General features: G+C 34.4%; 1 protein-coding gene across 2 annotated transcripts in view; it reads left to right on the top strand.

The window, feature by feature from the left end:
- UBE2D1 (ubiquitin conjugating enzyme E2 D1) overlaps nt 1–25,549 on the top strand; it is a 37,138-nt gene extending 11,589 nt beyond the window's left edge. Inside the window, exons 2-7 of one of the 2 annotated variants that reach the window (XM_002756347.8) lie at nt 15,803–15,866; nt 15,960–15,991; nt 18,101–18,178; nt 19,628–19,733; nt 22,745–22,838; nt 23,549–25,549. In XM_002756347.8, the coding sequence (XP_002756393.1) occupies nt 15,803–15,866; nt 15,960–15,991; nt 18,101–18,178; nt 19,628–19,733; nt 22,745–22,838; nt 23,549–23,594 (420 nt within the window). In that variant the 3' untranslated portion in view covers nt 23,595–25,549. The remainder of the gene's footprint in view (nt 1–15,802; nt 15,867–15,959; nt 15,992–18,100; nt 18,179–19,627; nt 19,734–22,744; nt 22,839–23,548) is intronic. The other variant, XM_009009909.5, reaches the window with a different exon arrangement.
- The last annotated feature ends 2,185 nt before the right edge of the window (nt 25,550–27,734 follow it).

Below are 27,734 nucleotides of genomic sequence, written 5' to 3'. Positions count from 1 at the left end.
AGTAAGGAGATGCTAGTTATATAGAAAAACAAGGTATCACCATTATCTAAGAAATTTAAAATTAATAAGTATAAGGAAAGTCCTGTGACAACTAGATGGATTTAGGAAAGTATCAAACAGAAAATACAATTACTTAAACAGAAAGGGAGTCAAAGATGGGAGAGACCAAATTTATTTGGGAAAATCAGGAAAGACTGTGGAGAAGATAGAATTTGATGCAGGTTGGGAAGACTGGATAGCATTTTGAAAGACTTAGGGGAGCCAGGCTTGTAGAGGAAGCTACAGAAATGAAGACACCAGAATGTGCTCGGTTTATCTGGAAAGAAGCAGATAATGCTGCTTTTGAGAATCATTTAGAAACAGTAGACTATAAAGTTTCATATTGTGGATGACCTTGAAGGCTCATGCTGAGAAATATGTACTTAATGCAGAAGATTGAGAACCCAGTGAAGGTTTTTGAGTAACAGGAACTAATACTTTTTTTTAGACTGGGACTCTCACTCTATCACTCAGGCTGGAGTGCAGTGGTGTGATCTCTGCTTACTGCAACCTCTGCCTTCTGGGTTCAAGTGATTCTCCTGCTTCAGTCTCCCCAGTATATGGGACTACAGGCATGCACCACCATGCCTGGCTAATTTTTGTAATTTTTAGTAGAAACTGAGTTTTACCATGTTGGCCAGGCTGGTCTTGAACACCTCCCTCAAGTGATCCACCTGCCTCGGCCTCCCAAAGTGCTGGGATTACAGGTGTGAGCCATCATGCCTGGCTGGAACTAGCACTCTTAATTATAGTGTATCCTTGCCCTCATCAAATTCAAGATTGTTTACTGTTTGTCATTATAATTTTGATTGATGTCATGAAAAGGGACACACAGTGTATTCTAGGAATATAAAGTTCAAGGAACACCTCCTGAAGGCAATGATGTTTAAGATGAGACATGAAAGTAAAAGTAGATAAAATGAATGAATGACTGAGGGAGACAGTGTGTTTTGGGGAGGGGTGGTGATTAAGTATCTTCTGCCTAAAAGGAAGCCATGTTTGAAACTAATGGCAAGTTAGCATATGGAGGAATTGAAAGTTATGGCTGGTGCAGAGAGCACTGGGGAAAAGTGATTGCAGATACGAGACTAGAGAGGTCAGATCTTGGAAGGTCTGGTAAGTCATTTTAAGGATTTATAAGTCTTACTTGAAGGTGATGGAAAACGTTGAAGAGATTTGAAATTGCAATTCAAGAAGATGATTTTGACAGCAGTGTATAGGTAGAGAAATAGGCCAATAGGTAAGTTAAGATACTGCACTTGTTAAGTGAGATCCAAAGAGGGTATAAGCTACGGTGTTAGCAGAGGACACTGAAAAGAGGGGTGTGTGACAAAAATTTATAGCGTGTTTGCACCACCTGGCCCTTTTGAGTTGGTGTGATCCACCTATGCCTACACTTACTTGGCCTTTTGAGTCAAGTATCACAGGCTCCTTGGTCTAGGCAGTCTCTTCAGATTCCTCCTTCTGTTATCCAGTCTGGTTCCAGATATAAATATTGTCTGCTTGGCTGACACCTTTGGCTTCTTTTCCTAAGCTACCTCTCCTCTGGCTCATATCAGAGTCTTCTGCACATTGGACCTCAGCTTTACTATTTGATCGGCCTTCTGGGACCCTTTCAGAGGGAGGGATCTAGACAGAAGGAGAATCTGAACAATTTGTTACTGATCAAATTGTTGAGGAGTCGAATGTGAAGACAAGAAGGAATAAGATAGTAACTCCAAGGTTTAGAGTTTGAATTACTAGAACGAATAGATGCATTTTTAGTGTAAGATTTCATAAAACAGATTCAAATACAGCTTTTACTCATCTACTTTGGATTTCTCTAAAATAGATTTTTATTTATGTAATTCCTCCGGTGGAAATATTGTATGTAGAGAGTGTGATCAATCAAGAGTCAGAGTCCGCCATCTGAACAGGAAGCCATGTTTGAAAGTTGAGGCAAGATAGCATTTTGGGAAATTGAGTCATTATGGCTGGTGCAGAGAAAACTGGAGCATTGAGTAAATAATAATGTCTGTAATTCTGATCTCAAGCTTTTATTCTAAGGTACACTCTATAGTTCACATTCAATGTATATGACTGATGCAGCAAAGTCAGGTATCATTGCTTTCTTCATCTTCCTTTTTTGTAGCATTTGGCTGCATTATTATTTTTTAAATAAAAAGTTTTTGCCAGAAAAAAACTTGATCCAAGGAGACAGCAAAGCAGCCAGGACCAGTTTGTTGAAGTGAGTTTGGTTCCTATAACTTAATTAATTGGATGTTGCCAGCATTTTGAAGTCTTCTGGGAAAAATCTAAATGGTTTAGATGTACTTTAATTCACAGGCTTAAAGGGGTTCTGTATTTGGAGACATTTCTGATGATCGTTTGACATTTTTCTGTTGAAATAGCTCTAGTCAACTGCATAAGGAGATCAGGGCTTGAACCATAAGCCCATGAAATGTTTATTTACAGAGAAACCAAATATAACTCATATATCCTTTTAGAAGCAACATGAAAAATGCTATCCAGTAAGAATCACTGTCTTGTTTTAGGAACTTTGAGGTAAAGACGGTTGTGTCATGTTAATTAATTACCAGTTGAGCCAGGAGTTTTGAAATAATGCTTTCATGGGCTTTGGATTCAGTAATTTAAATTTTGGGCTCTAAATCAGCCCGTTGCATGGACTGTTTTATGTCCTTTATACACACCCAGTGGGGTATATATTATATCCATTATGGAAATTTAGATCTTCTGACTGTTGAAGCTAGAAAACAACAAAGCATTTTCAGTCCGGTCAGCATAATTTTTTAGGGAATATTAACTGCATTGTGTCATATTAAGTTTTATGGTAAATAAGGCAGTTCTCACTTGTTAGCTTTCATTCCTCTCTGTTCAGATTGGGCTGTTACCCTTCTGGGAGCCAGGAGATTAATGCAGGCCCCTTCTCTTACATTCCCTTCTTTGTTTCCTTTTGTTTGTTTACTTTGTTTGAATTAGGCTGCCTCATCTACTTTTAGATTTTAAGTCCCCTAGAGGCAGGGATTGTGTCTAGGTTGGTTTTATGGAGAACACTTAGCATATTGTGGGGGTGTTATAAACATGCCATCTGTGGCAATTTAAAATTCAGTTTCAGACCTTTCAGTACTTTGTGTCTAGTTGTTTATAGAAATCTGAACTAGAATAGAGGTGCTTAGCTATGTAAGGCTGTATAAATCCATTAAATACACATTTCCGAGGCTTTATTATAAGTGCTTTTATAGTTCTAGAAGTGATATTAAGACATTATCATTTAATCTACTGATTATTAATATATTTTTATTTTAAAATTTAGATACTCCTAGCTAGTTTTTTGTGTTTGAATATTAATCACATTAGAATAGAAAATTGCTTCATTGGTACAGATTGCTTTTTTCTGGAACATACTTTCACTAGTTGATATTTATTGCTTGATTTATTTAGATATAGGGTTGATTTGTTTTAAGCTTATTTTTATCTCAAAGGGGAAGAAGGAAATAGAATCAACAATGCATTTCAATTTTAGATTAAAAGTCACCAGAAGTGAAACTGAAACACACACAAAATATATGTATACTCACACAGTGTGCTTCTTTAATGAGTTCTTTTCATATACGGATTTATACCTAGTCTCATTATTTGATAGTCATCTTTTCCATTATGTGAATTCTATATATCCTTGCCCGTCTTTTTGATGTTATCATTATGCTATTAATTATGACAAAATACATTTTACAGGTTATAATGTAAACTTTTTGTTTCAGTTATGCAGACATAAAGTATACAGCTTGACCAATTTTTACAAAGTGAACAAACCTGTGAAACCAGCACCCAGCTCAAGAAATAGTATTGCAAGGACCCTAGAAACCCTTTCTTCAAGGGGAGTACTAAACACTGGGGTCTATTGGGGGGAAAAGGGGAGGGCCAGTGGGAGGGGGTGGTGGGGAGGGATAGCCTGGGGAGAAATGCCAAATGTGGGTGAAGGGGAGAAGGAAAGAAAAGCACACTGCCATGTGTGTTCCTACGCAACTGTCTTACATGCTCAGCTCATGTACCCCAAAACCTAAAATCCAATAAAAAATTAAAAAAAAAAAAAAAAAAAAGAAACCCTTTCTTCTCCCTTTTTAGCTTTACCTCTGTCCTCAAGGTAAATCACTATTCTAACCTCTATCACCGTACAGTACTGTAGCCTGTTTTTGAACGTTATTTAAGGGGAATCATACAGTATGTATCATTTTGTCTCTGGCTACTTTTGCTCACAAATTTGTAAGATTCATCTATATTGTTGCCTGAGCTGTAGTTCCTTCATTCTTCTTGCATGAATATACTTCAAGTTATTCATTCTACTGTTGGTAGACATTGGGTTGCTTCTGGTTTGTTCTGGTTTGGGCCTATTACAAATAATGGCACTGTGGCATGCATATATTCACTCTTCTGTTGGGTATATACCTAACAGTCGAAATGCTAGGTCAGAGTATTTCTATGTTTACCATTAGTGGTTACTATCAGTTTTCCTCTTTCACCAGGAGTTCCAGAGTTTCAGTTGCTTCGCATCTTTGCCAACACTTGTACTCTCTTCTGTTTCATTTAAATCATTTTGTTGGATATGTAGTGGCATAGCATTTTGGTTTAAATTTGCATATCCTTGGTGACTAATGAAGCTGAGCCTCTTCTGTTATATATATGTATTGGCCATTTGGGTAGCTTCTTTTGTAAAGTGTCTGTTTAAGCTGCTTTTTAAAAAATTGATCTGTAGAAATATCTTTTACATATTCTGGATGAGCCTTTTGTCAGATATATGTAATATTGCAATATTTTCTCCCACTTGGTGGCTTGTCTCTTCACACTTTTAATGTGTCTTTTGATGAACAAATGTTCTTAATTTTAATCAAGTCCAAATTATTCATTTTTTTTAAGTACTCTTTGTGTCCTGTTTAAGAAATCTCTGCCTTTATGGGGTTTTTAAAAAGCTTTATTATTTTACCTTTCACACTTAAACCTTCAGTCTATTTAGAATTGATTTTTGTGTAGTCATGTATTGTGTAATGACAGGGATAATTTCTGAGAAATGCATCATTAGGCAATTTTGTCATTATGCAAACATCATCGAGTGTACTTACACAAACCTAGATGGTACAGCCTACTATGCACCAAGGCTATACAGCATAGTCTATTGCTCCTAGGCTAGAAACCTATGTAGCATGTTACTGTGCTGTTACTGTAGGCAGTTGTAACACAGTGGGAAATATTTATGCATCTAAATATAGCTAAACATTAAAAAGATACAGTAAAAATATAGTATAAAAGAGAAAAAATGGTACACCTATATAGGATACTTACCATGAATGGAGTTTGCAGGACTAGAAGTTGTTCTGGGTGAGTCAGCGAGTGAGGGTAAGTGAATGTGAAGGCCTTGGGCACAACTGTATACTGCCATAGACTTCATAAACACTGTACATACACTTAGGATATACAAATTTATATGAAAATATTGTTCTTTCTTCATTAATAAATTAAACATAGCTTACTGTAACTCTTTTAGTTTATAAACTTTAATTTTTTAACTTTTGGACTTTTTCGTAATAGCACTTGGCTTAAAACACAAAACACATTATATAGCTATATAAAAATATTTCCTTTTATTTCCTTGTTCTATAAACTTCTATTTTAATTTTTTTCACTTTTTTTTTTTAACTTTTTAAGTTTTTTTGTTAAAAACTAAGACAAACATACACATTAGCTTAGGTTTACACAGGGTCAAGATACTCAGTATCATTGTCTTCCACCTCTACACATCTACATCTTATCCCACTGGAGGGTCTTCAGGGAAAGCATGGAGCTGTCGTCTCCTCTGATAATAGTTCCTGCTTCTGGAATATCTACTGAAGAACCTGCCTGAAGTTTTACAGTTCTTTTTGTTACTTTATAAGTAGAAAGAGTACGCACTGAAATAATGATTAAAAGTATAATGTAGTAAATACATGAACCAGTAACATAGTTGTTTGTTATCACTATCATTTATTATGCACTGTACACAGTTGTATGTGCTATACTTTTACAGGACTGGTAGCACAATAGATTTGTTTACACCAGCATACTAAAGCATGTGAGTAAGACATTGCAGTGTGATGTTAGGATGGCTACAAGGTCATTAGGTGTTAGGAATTTTTCAGCACCATTATAATTTTATGTGACCACTACATATGCAGTCAGTTGATCAATATGTTGTGTGACACATAACTGTATATTATTTGAGGTAGGAGGATCAAGGTTACTTGTTTTTTCCTCATATGGATACTTAATTGACCCAGCGCAAGCTATTGAAAAAAACCTTTCCCTCTACCAGAATGTCATTGTTTTCAATTTTTAATTTTTGAGTTCCGGGTTTGACTTTTTTTTTTTTTCTATTTTTCAACACATTGTCACAGTAGCTAAGATAAGTACTCTTGGCACCATTCAGATGCCAAACACCATCACTTTTGCTTCCAGATCAAAAATACTGTTTGTTTGCCTGAGACAGTGATGACATGCTAAGTTAGGTTTAAAGGATGTGTTCATTTCCTATATGCAACTTTCTGTATTAAGGCTTTGCAGAACTGGGGAGCAATACTAACTTCGTGGTCTATGTGAATGGTGTCCCTTGTTGTCAGTGGCACATGGTCTGTGTGGCGAGATGGCATCAGCCCTGAGTCCTACTTGTAATAACTGGCAAATAAAAAAAAAGTTATGGATGTAGTAATATGTGCCTGGAATCCCAGCTTCTTGTGTGGGGGGTAGGGCAGGAGGATTGCTTGAGTGCGGGAGTTTGAATCTAGCCTGGGCAGCATAAGGAAACCCCATCTCTTACCAAAAAAAAATAAAAATAAATCACTAACGTTTTCTATGCCCCCAGCAATCTACCATTTAACAAATAAGGTGTTTTTTATTTTTATTTTTCTAAACAGGGTGTTTTAAAAAATATATATTTAAATACAGTACTAAAGTGTGCCCCAAGTTTAAAGAGTTGGATAGGAAGTAAACTCTGATGCAATCCTTGTGACTTTTCAGAATTTACCAGATTTACTTTTTAATGTTTCATATATCAGTTTCTATTTTTGATTTAGAAGGTAGTTTACATCACTTATTTTACACTAGTTCCTTACTAAATCACCCTTCTGTTCTAGGAGAAACTTTCTTTCCAGGATTCCCTACAGTATTCTAAACTTTACTGAACACATTCAGAAGGGAACCCTTAAGGCTTATAAGTAAGAGCTCTTACATGTATTTCCTTGGAGGTACCACTGCTGTAGCTACTTTTAAGCTGCTAAGAACCTAGAGGACCTCTTTACTATACCTTTTAAACTACATTTTATAAAAATATTTTTTCCACAAATGAGTAACTTCTCCTTTAATTTCATGCCCCAGTTTAATCATAAACAAATGTGCCTGACTAGTGATTTATGAGGATTTTTATTAGCATTAAATCTTTAATGCCTTGGAAGGGTATAGTTGGGATGAAAGTGTAAAATCTGAATAGTGCCTATTAGAAAGGATGTAGAAGTACTTAACAAATTTCTATATTTAGCCCATCTGGTTAAGTTAACCCTGGAATAAACAAACAAAATCTCTGTCCAAGCCATAGACTGCAGCCCTGTCTGTGGGCAGCTCTGTCACTAAGGATTGCCAGTGGTTAGAAGACAACTTACTTTGAGATGAGGTCGGCTCAGCACAAACTCCTAACTCCCCTTGGAAAGCAACCCAAAGCTGTGTCCTGAAATTAGGTCGGTACCATCCTAAATAAACAATAAGGATGGAATATTTAGAGCTTTGAGATCTTCTAAACCAGAGAAATGGAAACAAAAATTTAACAGGAATTTTGGTGGCTTTGGATACTTTGCTAGAATATATAATACATTCTATAAATTGAAAATAGTTGTAACAGTGACATAATATCTTAGTATTCTTTTGATATTCATTTTTATATTTCACCATGTTATTTGAAAGCTCACCATAGTGTTTTCAAGTGACCTGCACTATTCTATCACCTGTTATACTTTTTACCATATGCAATTTGCATATCTATATAAAAGAATAATTTATTTTAATTCTATTCTCAAATCTAATCATTTGCCTTTGTAAAATATTGAAATTTGAGATATTTATGTTCTGTTGATGACTTTTTAAATTAAATTTTATTGCTGATTCAAATAATACCAAACACCTTATGTGAAAGGCATTGTGCTAAGTACTATGGAGGGATCCATAAATAAAGTGCATAAAATTCTTATTTTGAAAAGCATTCCACAGCCAGGCATGGTGGCTCACACCTGTAATCCCAGCACTTTGGGAGGCTGAGGTGGGTGAATCACTTGAGATCAGGAGTTCGAGACCAGCCTGATCAACATGGGGGAAACTTCATCTCTACTAAAAATACAAAATTAGCTAGGTGTGGTGGTGCATGCATGTAATCCCAGCTACTCGGGAGGCTGGAGCAGGAGAACCGATTGAACCCAGGAGATGGAGGTTGTAGTGAACCGAGATTGCGCCATTGCACTCCAGCCTGGGCAACAAGAGCAAAACTCCATTTAAAAAAAAATCCAGTAAAAGAGGAACAGATGGGGGAAAGTTAGCATTTATTAAGCATCCATTATACATGTCAGGTATTAAGCTAGGTGCTTTGCCTATGTATTTTCATACATAGGTATGACATTTTAATTCTCAATACAGTTCTTAAAGGTAAGCAGAGATGTCCATATATTACATATGACATGCGTGAGACTCAAAGAGGTTAAGTAAATTGCCCAAGGTCACACAGCTAATAGTTGGACTTTGAAAAGATAGCATTAAGGAAAAGAGGTAAAATTTGAGTGTGGAGAGATGGAAGGAAGGTTATTTTAGAAGAAGGAAAATTATAAGGGCCAGAAAACTGTGTCTAGGAAACATCCAAGCACTCAGGTTATACCTGCAGTTCTCAAACTTTTTGGTCTCAGGACCCCTTTAATGTTCTTTTTTTTTTTTTTCTGTTGCCGCTGAACAAATTAACCTTTAATGTTCTTAAGTATTGTAGAATCCAAATAATTTTTTGTTTCTATGGGTTTTATGTATTATTATTTACCATATGAGAGTTTAAAACATTTTAAATATTTGACTGAGTGTGGTGGCTCACGCCTGTTATCCCAGCACTTTGCGAGGCCAAGGCAGGTGGATCACCTGAGATCAGGAGTTCGAGACCAGCCTGGCCAACATATAGTGAAATCCCGTCTCTACTAAAAAATACAAAAATTAGCTGGGCATGGTGGCTCGTGCCTGTCGTCCCAGCTACTTGAAAAGCTGAGGCAGGAGAATCACTTGAACCCAGGAGATAGAGGTTGCAGGGAGCGAAGATTGCACCACTGTACTCCAGCCTGGGAGACAGAGCAAGACTCTGTCTCTCAAATCAATGAATGAATGAATGAATCAATCAATCAATAAACATTTTAAATATTTAGCAAATTTAAGAATAACAATAAACTCACTGCATTAACATAAATACTATTTTAATGAAAAATAACTATTTTCTAAACACAAAAGTAGAGTGGCATTGTTTTATGTTTTCAAATCTTGTAGTCAAGCTTAGAGATGACAGCTGGATTTTCATATATGCTTATGCATTAATTTGTTAAAATACCACATGTCATTAAGCCTCTGGAAAACGCTACTGTATACTCATGAGATACTGAGAATGAAAAGACAGATAACATCTGAGTTTTATTATGAAATTAATTTTGATCTCATAGACTTCCTGAAAGTGTTTTCAGAAAACCCAAGAGGGTTCTTTGGAGAATCGCTGGGCTAATTGGTGAAAGGGAACCCAACTGAGAGTGTAGGTTTGGGACCAGGTAATGAAAAGATGTTCACTGGGGGAATTTGGTCTTTACTAGCAATGGGGAGCTGCTGAAGTTAAGCAGAAGAGTGAAATAAAAAGAGCTGTGCTTTTAGAAGATTTTTTTATTGCAAGTAATGCCTAGAGTAGTGGAAGCAGTTATAATTGAACTGTAATTGATGTTTGAGATAACTGGTAAGCAATGTAATATGTTTTGAGGTAGAATATATTGTACTGTACATCTGTCTAAATATGAAGGACAAGACAAAGAAAGTCAAAACAGTGCTGAGATTCTGAACCTCATGACTGGTTGGCTTATGTCCCATTAACAGGCATGGAAAAGAAAGTAGGGAATTAAGTTTTAGATTGTATATAAAAAGTTTTACTTCTAAAATTTTGAAATAATTTTGTCTTACAAAAAGTTGTGAAATTAATAAAGTTCATGTATATCCTTAACCCAACTTCCCCTAATACACTTCTATAACCACTGTGCAGTTATCAAAACAAGGAAAACAACCTTGGTATAATGCTATTAAATACACACGTAATTCAGAATTCACCATTTTTTTTTTTTTCCACAAATGCCTTTTTCCCGTTACAGGATCCCACTGGGGATCCCAGGTTGGATTTAATTGTTGCATCTTTCTAGTAACTATTCTGCAATATGTGACAATTCCTTGGTTTTTCTTTCATTGTCTTATAAAATATTTTTAATGAAAAAAGAAGATGCTTAAAATATATGTAGAGGAAAAAATGCCATTTTATCTCTTTTTTTATATTTATGTATTTATGTATTACCTCCATTCTCTCAGAGTGGGATATTTTATCTTTTAAAATGCATAAAAACCTGAATAAAAATCTTTGTTTTTCTTTAAAAAGTTACAAAAGTATTATAAAAATTTAAACGAGATAGAAAACATAAAGTAGCAGCAACCCAGAAGTATCTTCCAGAGATAACTACCATTAACGATTGTTGTGCATCCTTTTATTTTTGCGTCTAGAATTTATATATATGAAATTGTAATTGGCATACTGTCCTGTAACTTGTGTTTTTCGTTTAAACACTATATTATGTTCACTTAACATTTTTTCAATGTCAACATATATAGATATGTTTCACTCTTTTAAATGGCCACTCAGTATTTCATAATATGACTGTATCATTTCATAAAGCCATTCTTTTACTGATGGACCTTTAGCTTATTTCAGGTTTCCATATTTACACAAGATGTTGCACTAAATATCCTTATATATGTATCTTTAGCTACCTGGGCATTAATTTCTATGAGGTGAAATTACTGGGTCAGAAACCATATGCATTTTCTACTTTTGCAGTTATTACCAAATTGTCTTCCAAAAGACTGTATCAACTTACCCTCCCTCCTACAGTGAGTGACATGCTTATTTCCCAACAAAGCTGTGGATGGATATATTGTAATTGACAATGATTTGGTTCAGGTAGCAGTCTTGTGGGTGCTGAACTATACATTTTTCCCTCTGTTTTTTCCTACAAATCACTGCTTGCTTTTGTAATACACATACATAGATAAAATACTTAATGAAAAAATTGAATGTTTTAAATCCTTTGTCTTTGAGATCTTTTAATCCAACATGCAATTAAGACAAAAGCATGGCCATAAAGAGTTCTTGGCAGGAGGCCTGAGGGGCTTATGAATTCATTATTGGGAGGCTATTTATAGGGTGCATCTTAGGTTTCTAGGTAGTGGTGGAATAGGAAGAAGTATTCAAGAAATGGGAGTCTGGGGTCAGGAGGGACTTTTATGAGAGTGAAGAATGTGGAGTTATGCCCTGCCTCTTGTGAGGCTCCTATGGTCTTGAACAAGTTGTCTAATTCAGTGTTAATTCTTACATAGTGAGTAGGGGAGAAGGGCAAGGGAAGAGAGTACTGATCCTAACATATCCTTTTGGTATAATACAAAAATCATTAAATTAATACCCCATATGTAGCAGTGGTGCTAAAAGTAGATACTTAAGAATGGCAGTTACAGCAGAGAAAGCATAAATGAGCTAGTAAGGCAATTCCAGAAAAACTTAGAGTTAATCTAAATCAAAATGAAGAATTCAACAAATAAAAGTGGTCCTTGATTTTGTCTGTCATCTAAAAGTACACTGGCTGCTGCATAGACTAAGCGAAAAGAGTGGGGGTTTCATTTGTCTAGTTGTAGTTTCTGTTTCTCTTACATTTTCACCTCATTAACACATCTCAGAATGTTCCAAAATATCTTCACTTTTCTTTTTTCAAATTTAAGGTCTGTATTTTTGTGGGCCAGAGTGGGAATGTATCTTTTGTTTTCTGTAGGTCATTCTGTCTGCACATATGCATCCTACTTTCAGTTACATATTTCCGAAAAAATAGCAGGATATATTTCCAGACACATGGATTGAAAAAGGGATAGAACATTAGGAATCTGGACTCTCCTAAAAGGTCCAGGTTATGTAAGTCTCTCCACAAAGCATTACTGTAATTATTTGTAACAAATAATGATCCATGTGAATATTAAGGATGTCTGATGTACTATCAGCTGCCTCTTTCCTATGTGGATGAGCTATAATAAAGTAACAGCTTAAGAAGTCGGCTTTTTCAGGTGTGTGTTAGATTTTTTCTCTCTTCCTTAGCCCTAACTTCTAACAGAGGAGGTAGAATCAGGACATCAATAATAATAATAATAATAACAAGAACAAGATAACCTTTGTTTTTATATGTAATATAATATTTTAAAGAGTTTTGAAGAACAGCCTGACATGTGAAATTCGAATATGGTTCAGGGCTGTTCCAACTAAAGTAAGGTTTTGACTTTTCTTGTTAACAAACAAAATCAATATGTATTTGTGCATATATATGATTTATTCACGTATACATTATCTCTGTAAAATATATACATGCAAGTCATTAACAGTTTTTTAAATCTACAGACCGTCATTTTCTGATTAACTAGTTTTCTAGTTAAAATGAGGGCAAAGAAATCCCATTTACACTAATGTTTAGAAAATTCAACATGATGAATAATTACAGAAGCAATCTTGCCCAAATTAGAAAACTGTTATAAGGCACAGCCTTCTAAAATGGGGCTGTGACTTGGGAACTATTCCTCCCTCAGTCTTTTAAACTATTTTAATAATTGTATTCTGCTCCTAGAGAATTGGAAGGCTGTCAGTTCCCTTTATTTGAATGCTTACTAAGTGCCAGAGATGGTGCTGTACACTTGACATGTATCATTTCACTTGGTTGTCATAGAAACTATGGATGGAGGTAGTGCCACTTAAAAAAGATTCTTCCCAAGATCATGTGGCAAGTAAGTGGTGGCATCCAGACTTGAACTTCAAAGCCTTGCTGCTTTTAACATAGTTAAGTCAAAGTCTGAAATCCATCTCCTTATTACTTTTTTTTCTTTTTAATATGGTCTTCTCTGTCACCCAGTCTGGAGTGCAGAGGCCCAATCATAGTTCATTGCAACCTCGAACTCCTGAGTTCAAGCGATCTCTTGCCTTAGCCTCCCAAGTAGCTAGAATTACAAGCATGAGTCAGCCTGCCCGGCCCCTTAATGCTTAACTGTGACATGGACTGAAGAAGTAGCTAACCCTGTTAGTTAATTCTTATTAAGAAAAAAAAAAACACTGCACCAGCTATTTTAAAAAAAAAGCAGCAAAACAAAAACTAAAGTACCAAGGTATACTGGAAAAGAATATTGAGCTTGGAAGGAAACCTGAGTCTGTACTTGGCTCAGTTACTTAGCTCATGTATCACTTTCTTAGGAAGGCCTTTCTCTGCCATGCCCTCCTTAAGAGTTCAGTGTCTCTATTAGAGCACTGAACTCCTTGCCATAATTACCCTATTGCAGTGATTCTAAGGTACACATCTTTCTCATTTTAACATTTCTAAAGTGTGGATGCATCTTATAATTGATGGTGTTTTGAAATAAATTCGCAGCATTTTTCCTTAATTATTGGTACTTAAGGATGTGATTTACAGTTGATGACATTTGATTAAGTACAGTATTTATTTATATGTGTTCCCACACAAATGTTTACATCATTCTCATGGTTTTAAATATCAGATATATGCAATGATTTTCCAATTTCTAGCCTTTCTTAAGGTCCACCCTTATATGTTGAACCGCATTTTTTCTTCATAGCACAGGGATTACAGATTCAACATATCTACTTCTCCAAATCAATTTGTCTTCTAGTATTCTCCATCTCGGTGAATGGCATCCCCATTTGTTTGAATCCCAGTTCCACCCTGTAGTAGTTACTCAAGCATGCAGTGAGGTATGTCACCTCAACTCTTCACTTGTCAAATGGGGAACATAACAACACCTGTCTCTGAGGACTGTTAAAATGACTAAGACATTGAATAAATGTTAGCTGCCCCAATCTTCATCGTACATATTTGTGACTTCTCTCCCTACTCTGCACATGTAATTCATCAAATCCTTTGATAGGTAGGCCCTTCAGAGTGTCTTAGATCTACCACTTCTGTCTTGTTGCTACTTTTCCAATCTAAGCCCCCATTTTTCTTGCCTATGTAGTAACTGATCTTGTAGCTCCTCCTCTTTCCCATTTCTAATTCAGTCACAACCATCCATTAAATCAGAGCGTGCCACTTCTTAAGACCTCCCTTACCCCCCACCCAATGCATTTGTTATAAAACCCCACATCCTTAACGTGGTCTGTATAGTTTTCTGTTTCCTGCCTGGCTTCTGCCTATTTTTCCAGCCTCATCCTATGCCAGCCACTCTGCCTCCCAGTGTCACTCTTTTCCTGCAAAAGTAACTCCTACTCATCACTTAGATTTCAGCCTAAGTGTCACTTCCTCAGAGATGATTATTGATCTTTCAAACTAAATTGCATTCTTCAGTTATCATCTTTTATATTGAATGTGTACCCTTCTTATTGGAGGTAATGAGTTTCTTTCAAACTGTGGGTAAAGAAGTGAAGTAACTTCCCCAAGGCCATAGAGTGATCTGTTAGAACTGGAATTATTCCATCTGTTAGAGAAAAAAGAAATCCGAAAAAGAAGAAAAATCAAAATTAAAATAAAAAAATAAATAAAAAGAACTGGAATTTCAACCTAGGGGGACAAACTCTAAAGCTGAGTCCTTTCTGTAATCTTTGGTGCCTTAAGGGCAGGAAAGAGCATATGAATCAATGTTCTTGGTTTTAAAACATTGTCTGACTGCTGCTCGTTTCTTTCCCATTTCAAGTGGTCCATAAATGTGCTAGGTGCAGTGGCTCATGCCTGTAATTCCATACTTGGGAGGGCAAGGGAGGTGCATGACTTGAGCCCAGGAGTTGGAGACCAACCTGGTCACCATGGCAAGACCCCATCTCTACAAATGAAATTAGCTGAGTGTGCTGGCACATTCCTATAGTACCAGCTAATTGGGCTAGGACTAGGGGGCCAAGGTGGGAGGATCCCTTGCCCAGGAGATTGAGGCTGCAGTGAGCTCTTGTGCCACTGTACTCCATCTTTGGTGACAAAGTGAGATCCTGTCTAAAAAAAAAGAGCTATCCTTTATTCTTTCTGAGCCTTTACTCTCCCTTATCAGATTGTAACCTGTTAAAGTAGGACCTGTTTTTTGCTATGTATTATCAACTTAGCACTTACATAAATTACCTTGCATATAGTAGATACTCAATATTTTTTGTCTTAGGGATGTTAAAGAAAAATAGTATTTTATTCCATTGAATCTTTTTAAGATTTGGAACTGTTTCATGGAGGAATTGAATACCTTCTTCCTTCTACCAGTCAATGACAGAGTACATTTTATGTTTTTATATTTTGAATAGAAATGCTTTAAATGTTTTTAAAGTTTAGCTAATAGTTTGCATCTTAATGGATTATTACCTTTGTTTCATTGGGAAAAGAATGAATTAACCTTACATGTTTTTGCTTTCCTTCAGGAATTAAGTGATCTACAGCGTGATCCACCTGCTCACTGTTCAGCAGGACCTGTGGGAGATGACTGTAAGCTTTGCTCTATTTCTGGGATTTTGCTACCATTAAAAATGTAGGTGTGAACATTTGTTAATGACTCCAAAACTCCTTTGTTCGTTTCAGTGTTCCACTGGCAAGCCACTATTATGGGGCCTGTAAGTATGATTCATATATATGAAATTAACCCCCTCAGCCATACTTCATCCTTGTCATTTCACCTTTGATCAGATGTTTGTGACGAAGGTTGAATATTCTTGTACTCTGAATCACCTAGGAAGCAAAATATTATTGAGGAATTACAGTGATTCTCTAGAGCATTGGTGGCAAATATTTGCTGGGATCACTATTATGTTTTCCTTTGCTGAATCCCAGATCATTGGACATAGTGGATTGCCACAGCTTGCAACCAAGCTCTGTGGTTTACCTTTTTTCTTTTTTTTTTGTCACAGTCAGTTGTGATTAAGCATAATCATTCTCACATCCACAGTTTTGGTAGATAGAAATTAGTCTAATGAAGCCAATAATGGAATTCCTACAAGAAACAAGCGTCAATTTGCTGTACATTTCATCACTGTTCTTTTTTTGTGAAAGAGAATCAATAAAATATTACAATGGGTTTATCTTTGCCACCTTATAAATTTGCTGCTTTTACTTTTGTTGGATTGTCCTAAACACAAAATTATCTACTGTTTTATACTTGGCTACTCTCAATACTTATTACCTTTGTTAAAATTATTTCTTTCAATACTTGAGAGGCAGTTACAAGACTTGAAACAGGCTTTTTCTTTCTATGAGCAAAAATCTGATTGCATAAGAATGAGCACTGACTGCTCAAATCTACTTTCTGGGTGAGAATACATTAGCAACATGTTTCCATGAGCATCATTCTCTCCTCCCTCCCCTGAAAGCACTTTATCTAGTGAGTTATAGAGTTTTTAATCATATGGCCTTGTGTTTAACTTTAAAAAACACTAAAACTACTGAATTTCAAAGCAGGACTCTGGGCAGTTGTCTCAAATTACTAAATAGTTTTAAGTTTTTTTCTTTCTTTTAAAGTAAAATATAATGTATTTATTTATGTAACAACTTTCAATAAGAATCTATTTTTTTCTGTTTGTTTTTAATTAGTTACTAATAAGCTTCAAAAATACTCTCATTTAAAGGCCCATCCTTACCTTTTGAATTATGACCTTTACAAATATTCTTTAGGTGAATCACATGTAACAAATGGTTATGATTGTATTCTTCATAATACCCTCCCTTTAGTAATATAAATATTTACAGTACTCTGTATTATCATTTGAATATCTCAGCAGACCATATCTGTCATTGCAGTTTACCTTCATTTTCTGTATTTCTTACAATTGTTAGTAAACTAGAATTAAACAATATATAGAGTAAGAATTATTATACAGTATAATCCTCTACTATATATGTTGAAACTTGAGGAAGTAAATGACAGTCCTGTTTTGCTGTTATTACCAAAATGCTACTATAACATCATATATTTAATTAAATATTAAAGAATTAAAATAGAATTTTAGGTATATTTTCTATCATTTTTCTTTTTTATTTATAGTTTTGCTTGTAATATTATATTTTCTAATGGCCATAAAGAAACATAATCAAATTTAAATTTCTTCAGTAAAGTTGATTGCCTATCTAATAGTAGTATGAATACATAAATTTGTTTTGGACATTTTTGGATTCTCCACATTATTTTATAAATAATTATTAATTGATGATTTGGCAGATAAATTGTGTAACAGGGTCCTTAGCATTTTCTTTCCATGACAGCCTCTTCAGTTCATCTCCGTTCTTGGCTCTTAAGTGACCATCAGAACTTAAGTTTTACTAGCCCCAACCCTTTTGAAAAAAATACTCATTATGGCTGCAGAAAATGATCTTTTCTCACAGCAGTCTTGTGTGTATGTATATACTGATCTTTAAAAATTTGTACTCATAACCAGATTTGTTTGGACAAGTCACACTACTGTGTGTGTCCTATTTTAGTTTTGTTTTAAACTTTATGATGTCGGCATAATTGTTGGAAAATCCTCCTTCGTGCCTGCAAAGAGAAACCTGTTCTCAAGGTAAAGATTTGAACTCATGGCAAAATGGTTGCATTTTTTTCAAACTGGTAGTATTTAATGAAATTATTTTAAATATGATGGCATTTTTTTTCAAACTGATAATATTTGGGGGAAATAATTTTGTCATAAATATAGTAATCAAATGCTGATGCAACTCTTTTGTAATTTCAGCCTGATAGCGCATATCAAGGTGGAGTCTTCTTTCTCACTGTACATTTTCCGACAGATTATCCTTTTAAACCACCAAAGGTATTTTTATTTTTATGATTGACGTGACTCTCATGTAAGGGATTTTACCTTTTATCTAGCGCTCATTTCATGATATTAGAGACTGTGGGAGGTTAGCATTTTCGAACCATTTTGTAAAAACCACTGAATCTAAAATCTGTTTTCTTATATGAAATTGTATTGAGTCTCTAAACAAAAATCAGTATCTGTCATGCTATAAATTAGATTCCTTGCTTTTCTTTCCCTTCTTATTGGATATGTGTAGTTTGGGACATTTTTATGATTAAGAGTCAGATTATTTATTCATGGGATTGTCTTTCCTAAGATAATCCTTGATCCTTCTTTCTCCTTTTTTCTTAAGTGTTCAATAAATGTTTACTGAGTACCTACCATGTTCTTCTACATTGGGGAATCCAAAAGTAAATATGAAACAGTCCCTTCATTGAATATGGTAGGAGACAGAAAATCATGTTCATATTAAGTTTAGATTGGCTCTAAAGAGGAAACAAATGACGAGGATATCAGGGAGGGGAAAAATGAGCAGATTCTGTCACTCAGGAAATCATTACTTTAAATAGATAAAAACAACATCTATGATTTGAACTCAGACCTAGAACAAGTAAACTCAGTGAATATTGATAGAATTCTTCACCCAGGTCCACAGAACATACATTTTTCTCAGTATCACATTATACCTATTTTGAAAGTGACAACATAATTGGAAGTAAATCACTCTTCTGCATTTGCATAGCATTTCACAGATTTAAATGAAATACTGGTTGGCTGTTTGTTATTTTCTTCCCTTTTTCCTTCCCGTCTCCACTGTTAAGCACAATTATCGGCATAAAAGAGGTTTTTAATACCTATTTTTAGATTGCATTCCAGCCTGGGCAATAGAGCAAGACTACTGTTCTCTCTCCCCCTTTCTCTTTCTCTTTGTTTCTTTCTAATTAAAAAGAAAAAAAAAAGATTAACATTGTATTTATGAAATGATATGACAACTTTTGTGGAAGATTACGATTCTTGATGGATTTCTTAGCTGAGACCCCTCAACTTTGCCCTGAAATAGCATCAGCACCCTGTTTTTAGATCCAACTATCACTTCCAGATATCGCCAATAATCAAATTAAGAACAGGATTACTTCTAGGTATGATTAAAGCCATGGTTAATTACTTTAGATGCTACTCAACCAGTCATAGCAGCTACTACAGAGTTATTTATTACACTCTCCAAAATACTTTTCAGTTCCTTTCGTGGGGGGGAAGGAAGGAAGCTAACTTATTTGTATTCACATTCTGACTAGCTAGAACTGTGTGTAACACAAAGTAGATGATTCTTTTATTTGTGCTGAAGACTTTTCTCCTCTAAGGTTATGTAAAGTTGAGGATATTTTATCCTAGAGCAGATTGGTTCTGTTTTATTCATAGTTGATGCACAGGTCACATTTTGTTGTTTTGTTTTATGTTTAGATTGCTTTCACAACAAAAATTTACCATCCAAACATAAACAGTAATGGAAGTATTTGTCTCGATATTCTGAGGTCACAATGGTCACCAGCTCTGACTGTATCAAAAGGTAATTTCATTGATCAGATTTAAAACAGTTGATAACAGTGAAACAGTAAAAATACAGCAGAATTACCTATGGAGTAAAGTTTTAAGAAAACAATCAACTGTGCTTTCTTCTGTTTTGATTTTGTTTTGCTCTCTTTGCTCTTACTTACTCTGGCTTTTGGCAGTTAGCTTTGGTTGCAGGGAGTGTGGATGGAGAAATCTAAATGATGAAATGAGAAAAAACTTAAAATAATAGAGCTAGAAATTTGGGAATAAAACCTATTCACATTTTAATACTTTTAGCTTGGATGTTGTCTTTTAAAAAAGAGAGACTACCCAGGCGCTGTGACTCATGGCTGTTATTCTAACACTTTGGAAGACTGAGGTAGGAGAAGTGCTTGAGCCCAAGAGGTCGAGACCAGCCTGGGCAACATAGCAAGACTGTGTCTCTACAAAAAAAAGAGAGAGATAATAAGAGATAGTAAAAGGAAGATTTTGGGACTAGCTGTCCCATTTATTAAATGGAAGTGTTGACAATAATAAAGCTTTACAGCTGTTTTACTTCATTGACAAAAAAAAATACCAGATTTGATTGATAAATGATTCAAAATGCTAGACATTTCACACTGTAGGATAATGCAGTACATACAGCATGTTAGTCTAAACTTTGAATAATCAGTAGCATCATTATAGTGACTGACACATGATCTGTGGTGATTCTCAACTTTATTGGATGTATACATAGGCCATCTGAAGCCATTTTATTTTATTAGCCAATACTACTTACTGTACTAGCACTCTTAATTTATGTCTTATTTCTCTAAAAGAAGAGAACCTAAAAATTGGAAAATATTATTTAGGTTAGAAGCAGCTGCACTGAAGTAACCATCAAGTTTTCTGTTTTTATAAAATTGAAGAAAATGTTTCTCTTGAAGGGATTTATGAAAGCAATCTGTTCTCATTTTTTATTTTTAATAATTGCTGCTTGAATATACAACATGTTTTTAAAAGTAATAAGGTTTATAGGAAGCAGAGTCCACAGCCATAGCTTTTTCAAGTATTAGATAAATAATAGCTCTTTCAGTTCAATTATTTATGAATGGTAGTTTTTCTGACCTAAGATGCTCATCTGCAATATTCATATAGATTCTCATATTCTTTTAAGAATCTTTCACACAGTGTTTCTGTCATGCATTAGATATATGAAAGATTCTGTGTTGAAGAGTAATTCAAGTTCATATGCTCTTTCCTGGAATGATGTCACAAAATGAATCTCATTTGGCATAAACAGCTAAGTCCTTATACATAGAAAAGAAATGGCAGACTGCCGGATGCTGAGTACTTATCTTCTGACATTGGTAGCTTTTTATAAAAAATCAGTAGTGTTAGATTCCAGAAACCATCCTTTGAGAAATGAACCAGCCTCAGCTTCCTTATAAGTAAAATGGGGAGTATTATAGTATTACCATATAGGGTTGCTATGTTCCTAGCACATAATGGGCACTTACATGAATGTTAACTGTTACCCTTTTCCTTACCTTAAAGGATAGACATGGTTTGTGTGCATGATAGTAAAATTCAGGCAAATGGCTCCTGGCAGTAGGAGTGGGCAGAGGAAGAACTTCCTTCTTGCTTATTTTTTATAAGATAGATTGTACCTTGCTCATTTTTTTACTTTTCTATATTTATTTTTTTAATTTTTAATTTTTTTATCTTAAATTTTTTCTTTGAATTAAATATAGACAGAGTCTTGCTGTGTTGACCAGGCTGGTCTCAAACTCCTGGCCTCAAGTGATCCTCCTGCCTTGGTCTCCCAAAGTGCTGGGATCATAGATGTGAGTCACCTTGCCCAGCTTATTTTTTAAATTTTTTTTATTTTTGAGATGGGGTTGCTGTGTTGCCCAGGATGATCTTGAACTCCTAAGGTCAACGATTCTTCTGCCTCAGCCTCCCAAGTAGCTGGCATTATAGGTGTATGCCACCATGCCTGGAGCTTTTCCATATTTTAAATGACTTCTTTTGCTTTTTATCATGAGGTTAGTCTGAAAGCATTCTGGGGCTGTAAGTCAGCCTGGAAAATCTACCCTGTTGGTTTAATATACAAGGCTTGAAGTTTCATTGGGCAGATAGAAGATAAGAAAGATGCATAAAATACTAATTTTTTCTTTAGTTCATAATACCCCCCATTTGCCTGTCATATAAGTCAGCTCTGCTCTATAAATCCACCTTTGGATTTGAAAGAGTAGGAAAATAGAAAGGAAACACAATGAGGTTGGGGCAAGTGGATATGGGAGGTTGGTCCAGACGTTCCCTGAAACTCCTCAGAAGTGGTGGCATGCAATTGAAGCAGACAAATGAGGAACCACAGTCCTTGTTCCCTCTTATTTCAGATACTTAGATCTTAGATTGTCTTTTTTTTTTTTTTTTTTTTTTTTAGCGTAGCTATTTGCATTAGGATTTTGACATACTGGAGTAACAACTACTTTTTCAATTTTCATTTCTATTTTAAAATATGCAAGTTATATGAAGGTAGCTGTTCACATTATTTTTAAATGCATACAACATGAATAAAGTACATGAAGTAAAGATTCACTGAAAAAATTTTTACAAATTTTTCTTCTTTGTAGACAGACTATAGCTCTAAGCCAAAGTAAAAGAGTGTCTGAGCACAGTATCCAAATGGTATATGGACTGTTAAGTGTAATTTGATTGTTCTGTAGAGAACTCTCAAGTTTAAAGGTTGTTAATAGCTACTTTGGAGGGTCACTTTTTTAAGTAAATAGAAACTCAAATAGAATTTAAAACTTCAAAAGCTAAAGTAATTTCATATTTTACCCATCTTAGGGTAATTTTATAACTTTAAAAATTAAAGATCATTTGCTATCAACCAAAATAGAATAAAATATAATTTCATATGTTCATTTCTTTTGTTTTTCTAATAAATTTAGTATCTGTATTCACTAAAATCATTTTCACATGTGTAATTATATGAACTAGATTATTGTCTAATATGATGTTCTTTTTTAAATCTAGTTTTATTGTCCATATGTTCTCTACTTTGTGATCCTAATCCAGATGACCCCTTAGTACCAGATATTGCACAAATCTATAAATCAGACAAAGAAAAGTAAGTGTTAACTTATCTTAGTTTCTGTATGGATACATTCCTATATAGTATGCTAAAACATGAATATTGTCAATGTATTTTAAGTACAGCTTGTTGTGCATATATTGTTTTATCTTTTTCCAGTGGAGTAAACCCTTCTTTTAGAACTCAGTTTGTCCTTTTACAATAAATCCTGTTTCTTCCCACTTCCTGTTCAATAGTATATAGTCTGTATTTGAAAAATAAATATATATATATATATTCTAGGTGGTAAATTAAAAATGAAATAATTTAATCATTGGAAAGTATTAAATACTGTATTGCCTATCTTCTCCCAGGAAGATGAGTTCTCTCTATGCCCATCCTAATTCTATGCCCACTGACCTAATTCTCAAGCTGCTTCAGCTTGCCTGTACTGTAGGTTTATTTGCAATTTGTAGATAATGCTTCTTCAGGGTTGGCTTTGTACATTTCTATTAAAAGTTGGTTTCTGCATTTTCTTTTTCATATACTTGGATACATTTTCATACAGATTGCAGAGAAATCCATTAGTTGAAAAATTGTCCTTCCCGTTTTATTTCTGCATGAACCTAAGTCCCATTGACCCAATAATTGATGTATGTGTGATTATTGCAATTAAGTATAAAAGGAATATATAGTTTTATATAGACAGATGCTTCTAAAATATTAATTTTGTATGTTTTTATTATATTCTTTTTGTATATCTACAGATACAACAGACATGCAAGAGAATGGACTCAGAAATATGCAATGTAAAATCAAAAACATTTTCATATATACCAGAGTACTGTAAAATCTAGATTTTTTTCAACATTAGCAGTAAATTGAGCACTGTTTACTGTTTCATTGTACCATGAAACCATTTGATTTTTACCCATTTTAAATGTGTTTCTGAAGCAAGACAAAACAAACTTCCAAAAATACCCATAAGACTGTGATGAGAGCATTTATCATTTTGTATGCATTGAGAAAGACATTTATTATGGTTTTAAATACTTGGACATCTGCATCTTCAGCTTACAAGATCTACAGTGCAGCTGAAAAGCAACCAAATTATTTTTTGCTGAAACTAGATGTTTTTACATGAGAAATACTGTATGTGTTGTCTAAGATGTCAGTTTTATAAATCTGTATTCAGATTTCATTCTTTGTTAGCTCACTTTATAATTTGTATTTTTTTACTGTATAGACTAAATATATTCTATTTACATGTATGTCAACTCATTACTTTTTCCCTGTGAACAGTATTGAAAAACCCCAGCAGCTGATAATTAAGTGAATTAACTGTGTCTCCCTTGTCTTAGGATATTCTGTAGATTGATTGGAGATTTCTTAAATCTGAAATGATCTTTACACTGTAATAATCAGCATACTGATTATGGAGAAACACTTGTTTTGATTTTATTATACTTGACTTAACTTTATTGCAATGTGAATTAATTGCACTGCTAAGTAGGAAGATGTGTAACTTTTATTTGTTGCTATTCACATTTGAATTTTTTCCTGTATAGGCAATATTATATTGACACCTTTTACAGATATTACTGTAGCTTTTTCCATATAAATAAAATGCTTTTTCTACTATTTGTCTTGATTACTTAAAAATATAAAAATATAATTAAGGATCAAAACTCTAAAATTTTGCATGAAAATTACTTCCAAATTATGAAAATCAGATCTATTATGTTTGGCATTAGTCACCATTAGTTATATAAATTTTATTGTTTTAGGTTAGTATCTCTTTACTAAATTGTCAGTCTATAAGATGATATATGTTGATCCCTTGCTGTGGAAGAGAATTTAGAATAATTTGGGGTTTGTCTGGGATTATATCTAAATGGATTATTTGTTAAAAGTACTGAAATGAATATGAGGCAGTATCACTCATCCTGAAGAATGGTCTTTATAGACCTGTACAAATCACTAGATTAATTCATTAAAATACCCCACCCCATGTAATTGACATATTTCTTAAAATTTTAAAACGTAGAATTTCTAAAATGGAATTTTAATGTCATCACAATTTGAAAAGCATTTGTTTTTTACTATAGAAGTTACAAAGAAAGTTCTAAAATTATGCCTCCCTCTGTTTTTATAAGTGGCCATCCAAAAGTGATTTAAATAAGCAGGTTATCTTTATAGATTTTAAAGGAAACTAGAAAGTTTTTATGTTTTAATGTGGGGGAAAATACATCTCTTTAATGTTTAGCATGCTTATCAACCTTGAGCGAGTGTCATTTTTAAGAACAGTTGTAGCACTTCTTATTATTGCAGTAGCTGTAGAAGTGTGTAAGAGTCTATGATGGGTGTAGTCATTAGCAAAATGTTTAAATCACTTGAGTATTTTGTTATGGTTCATTATTATTAAAGCACAAAATAACCTATTGTTAGAAAATATGTGTTTTTATAAATGAATGTAAAATAAATGAATTGTGAAATGAATGTTTAAGAAAATATAGGCTTAAAAAGTAACTCTATAAAGTGATGTCTTAAAACAGCCATATCATGAAAAATTCTACCTAGCTATATTATTATAAGCTACATTTGCCCTGAATTTGAACACTCAACATCATTAAAGTATTTAGTATATTTTGATAGTAAAGGGTTTTGTTTCTTGAGTATCTTCCCTTAAAGAAAGGAAACAACTTTCATTTGTGTGGCATTTATTTTTGGAAGTGTCTTTTTTTCTTTATTAAAGTTTTTGAAACTTGCCTAACTCGTTTGCCTTTGCTTACATCTGGATTGTACTAGACTCAAGGAGTAAGCAGAAGTTCTAATAATTAACTAAAAACGTTGAGTTCCATAGTGGCATCATGATCAGTCAGATCACCATTTTGGGCATATTATCGTTGCTTAATTCTAACAGGGAGAACATCAGTTACTTTTTAAAACCATAGATTAAAAGCCAGGGCCTTTTCGTAGATTAAGCATTAACTTAAGGACTTCCTTGGAGTGAAAGAAATTGATAGTCTTTTGGGGATTTAGGATCCCACCTCTTGAAGTTGCATAGTTGAAAACCATGTTCAAATTGGATTTTGAACACTTGTAACTGCCATATACAGCAGTTATCCACATCAGTGATACGGGTTGTAAGGGCAGCCTCACCACTATCCTCCAACTATCTCAAAAGCATGATTCCTGAAGTACAAGCTTTACATATATGCCTCTGCCAACCACATTTAATTATTCATTTTTGCATTATCTCCCGGTTTTACCCCTCTAAACTCTGATAGGAAAAATTAAAAATTACTTTATAAATGAACTGTATATCAAGGGCAACTCTTAAGAGTTAATGTTCAAAAGTTACTTTATTAAATGATAAAAATACATTGCAGGTTTATGTTATTTATCACAGTGATCTATCTTTGATGATTTAGTTATTGACATTTGTCAGGATCCTGCTTTCCCAGTTCTGTATTTTTTAAATGGAGAGATTAAGGAAATTAATTTCCCTCCCAAATTAAAAGAGGTTCTTGATTATGAAACTATATCATGCCTGTTTATTGGTAGTTAGTTTGAACTGCACAAAAGCCCAGTCCAGTTGCTTATGCTTTAGAATTTGAGTTCTGCAGTAGAATCATCAGTCCTGTTACTCTTACCTTCTTAGGACTAGCTATGAAAATGTGATCAATGCTTTAGCCATGGCCATAAAAACAAACCTTCATTGTATTCAGATTGTTGAAATACTGTTTATCTTTGTTTCAATCTTTTAAGTGATTGTTAATACAATAAAACAATAAATCTGATTTTTTAAAAATTAATTTTATCACTTCGACTTTCACAATTTTTTTCTTTTCTTTTTTTTTTTTTTTTTTTTTGAGATGGAGTTATGCTCTTGTTACCCAGGCTGGAGTGCAATGGCGTGACCTCGGCTCACCGCAACCTCCACCTCCTAGGTTCAGGCAATTCTCCTGCCTCAGCCTCCTGAGGAGCTGGGATTACAGGCATGCACCACCATGCCCAGCTAATTTTTTGTATTTTTTAGTAGAGACGGGGTTTCACCATGTTGACCAGGATGGTCTCGATCTCTTGACCTCGTGATCCACCCCTCTCAGCCTCCCAAAGTGCTGGGATTACAGGCTTGAGCCACCGCACCTGGCCAATTTTTTTCTTTCAAGTAGAGGCTTAATCAATTTAATAGCTGTAAAATATGGTGCAGATTATTTATGAAAGGTCTTATATCTCATAATGGTTCTCTTTTATCATTCTGATGGTTGCATTGCACAAATAGGGCAGCAGGTAGAGACTCATCTAATTTCACTTATAAAGTTCCTATGTGTAAATAACTAGTCATTTCTACTCTTTTTTCTGTCTCTCTTTTTGAACTGAGTAATGTGTCTGTAAGCTCTTCTTAAACTGTGTGATTAATATGTTTTCCTTAGGAGTTTTTGTCAGTAGTAGTGATAAAATTTGTAGACAGCTGATAGTGTCCTGGTAACAGCCTAATAGATGTTATATCACTTATTTGTATTTTGTGACATCTACATTTCTGCTCCCATTATTCTGTTATATATGTATGTATATATATATGGTTTTAAATTATAAATGAACTGAACTAATAGGAAGAGAGAAAATTCACCTAAAAGTATTAGTATTGGGAGGCATTTTGTATACCAAGAGACATTTCTTTAAAAACTTGGTAAGCACCCTCCTAGGTCCTACTGTCATCAAGGAAGAGACGTTCCTTTCTTCTCTCATGAAGAGGTTGCTTTTATTAAACTGGCACATGCTGAAGGTCTGAACTACACTTTCCTCATATAATTTACTTAGGAAAAACTGTTAAGATCTCTTGAGTGCATAAGATCACTATGAATTGTATATGAAATATTACGGTAAACTCTTAATACATGTTGTGGGAACAGTTGTAACCACTTGTGTTAGCACTGTTGGTACACT

The sequence above is a fragment of the Callithrix jacchus genome, chromosome 12 (genome assembly GCF_049354715.1).
Source record: "Callithrix jacchus isolate 240 chromosome 12, calJac240_pri, whole genome shotgun sequence".
Taxonomy (NCBI): Eukaryota; Metazoa; Chordata; class Mammalia; order Primates; family Cebidae; genus Callithrix; species Callithrix jacchus.
This window is presented reverse-complemented; position numbering and strand designations above follow the sequence as displayed.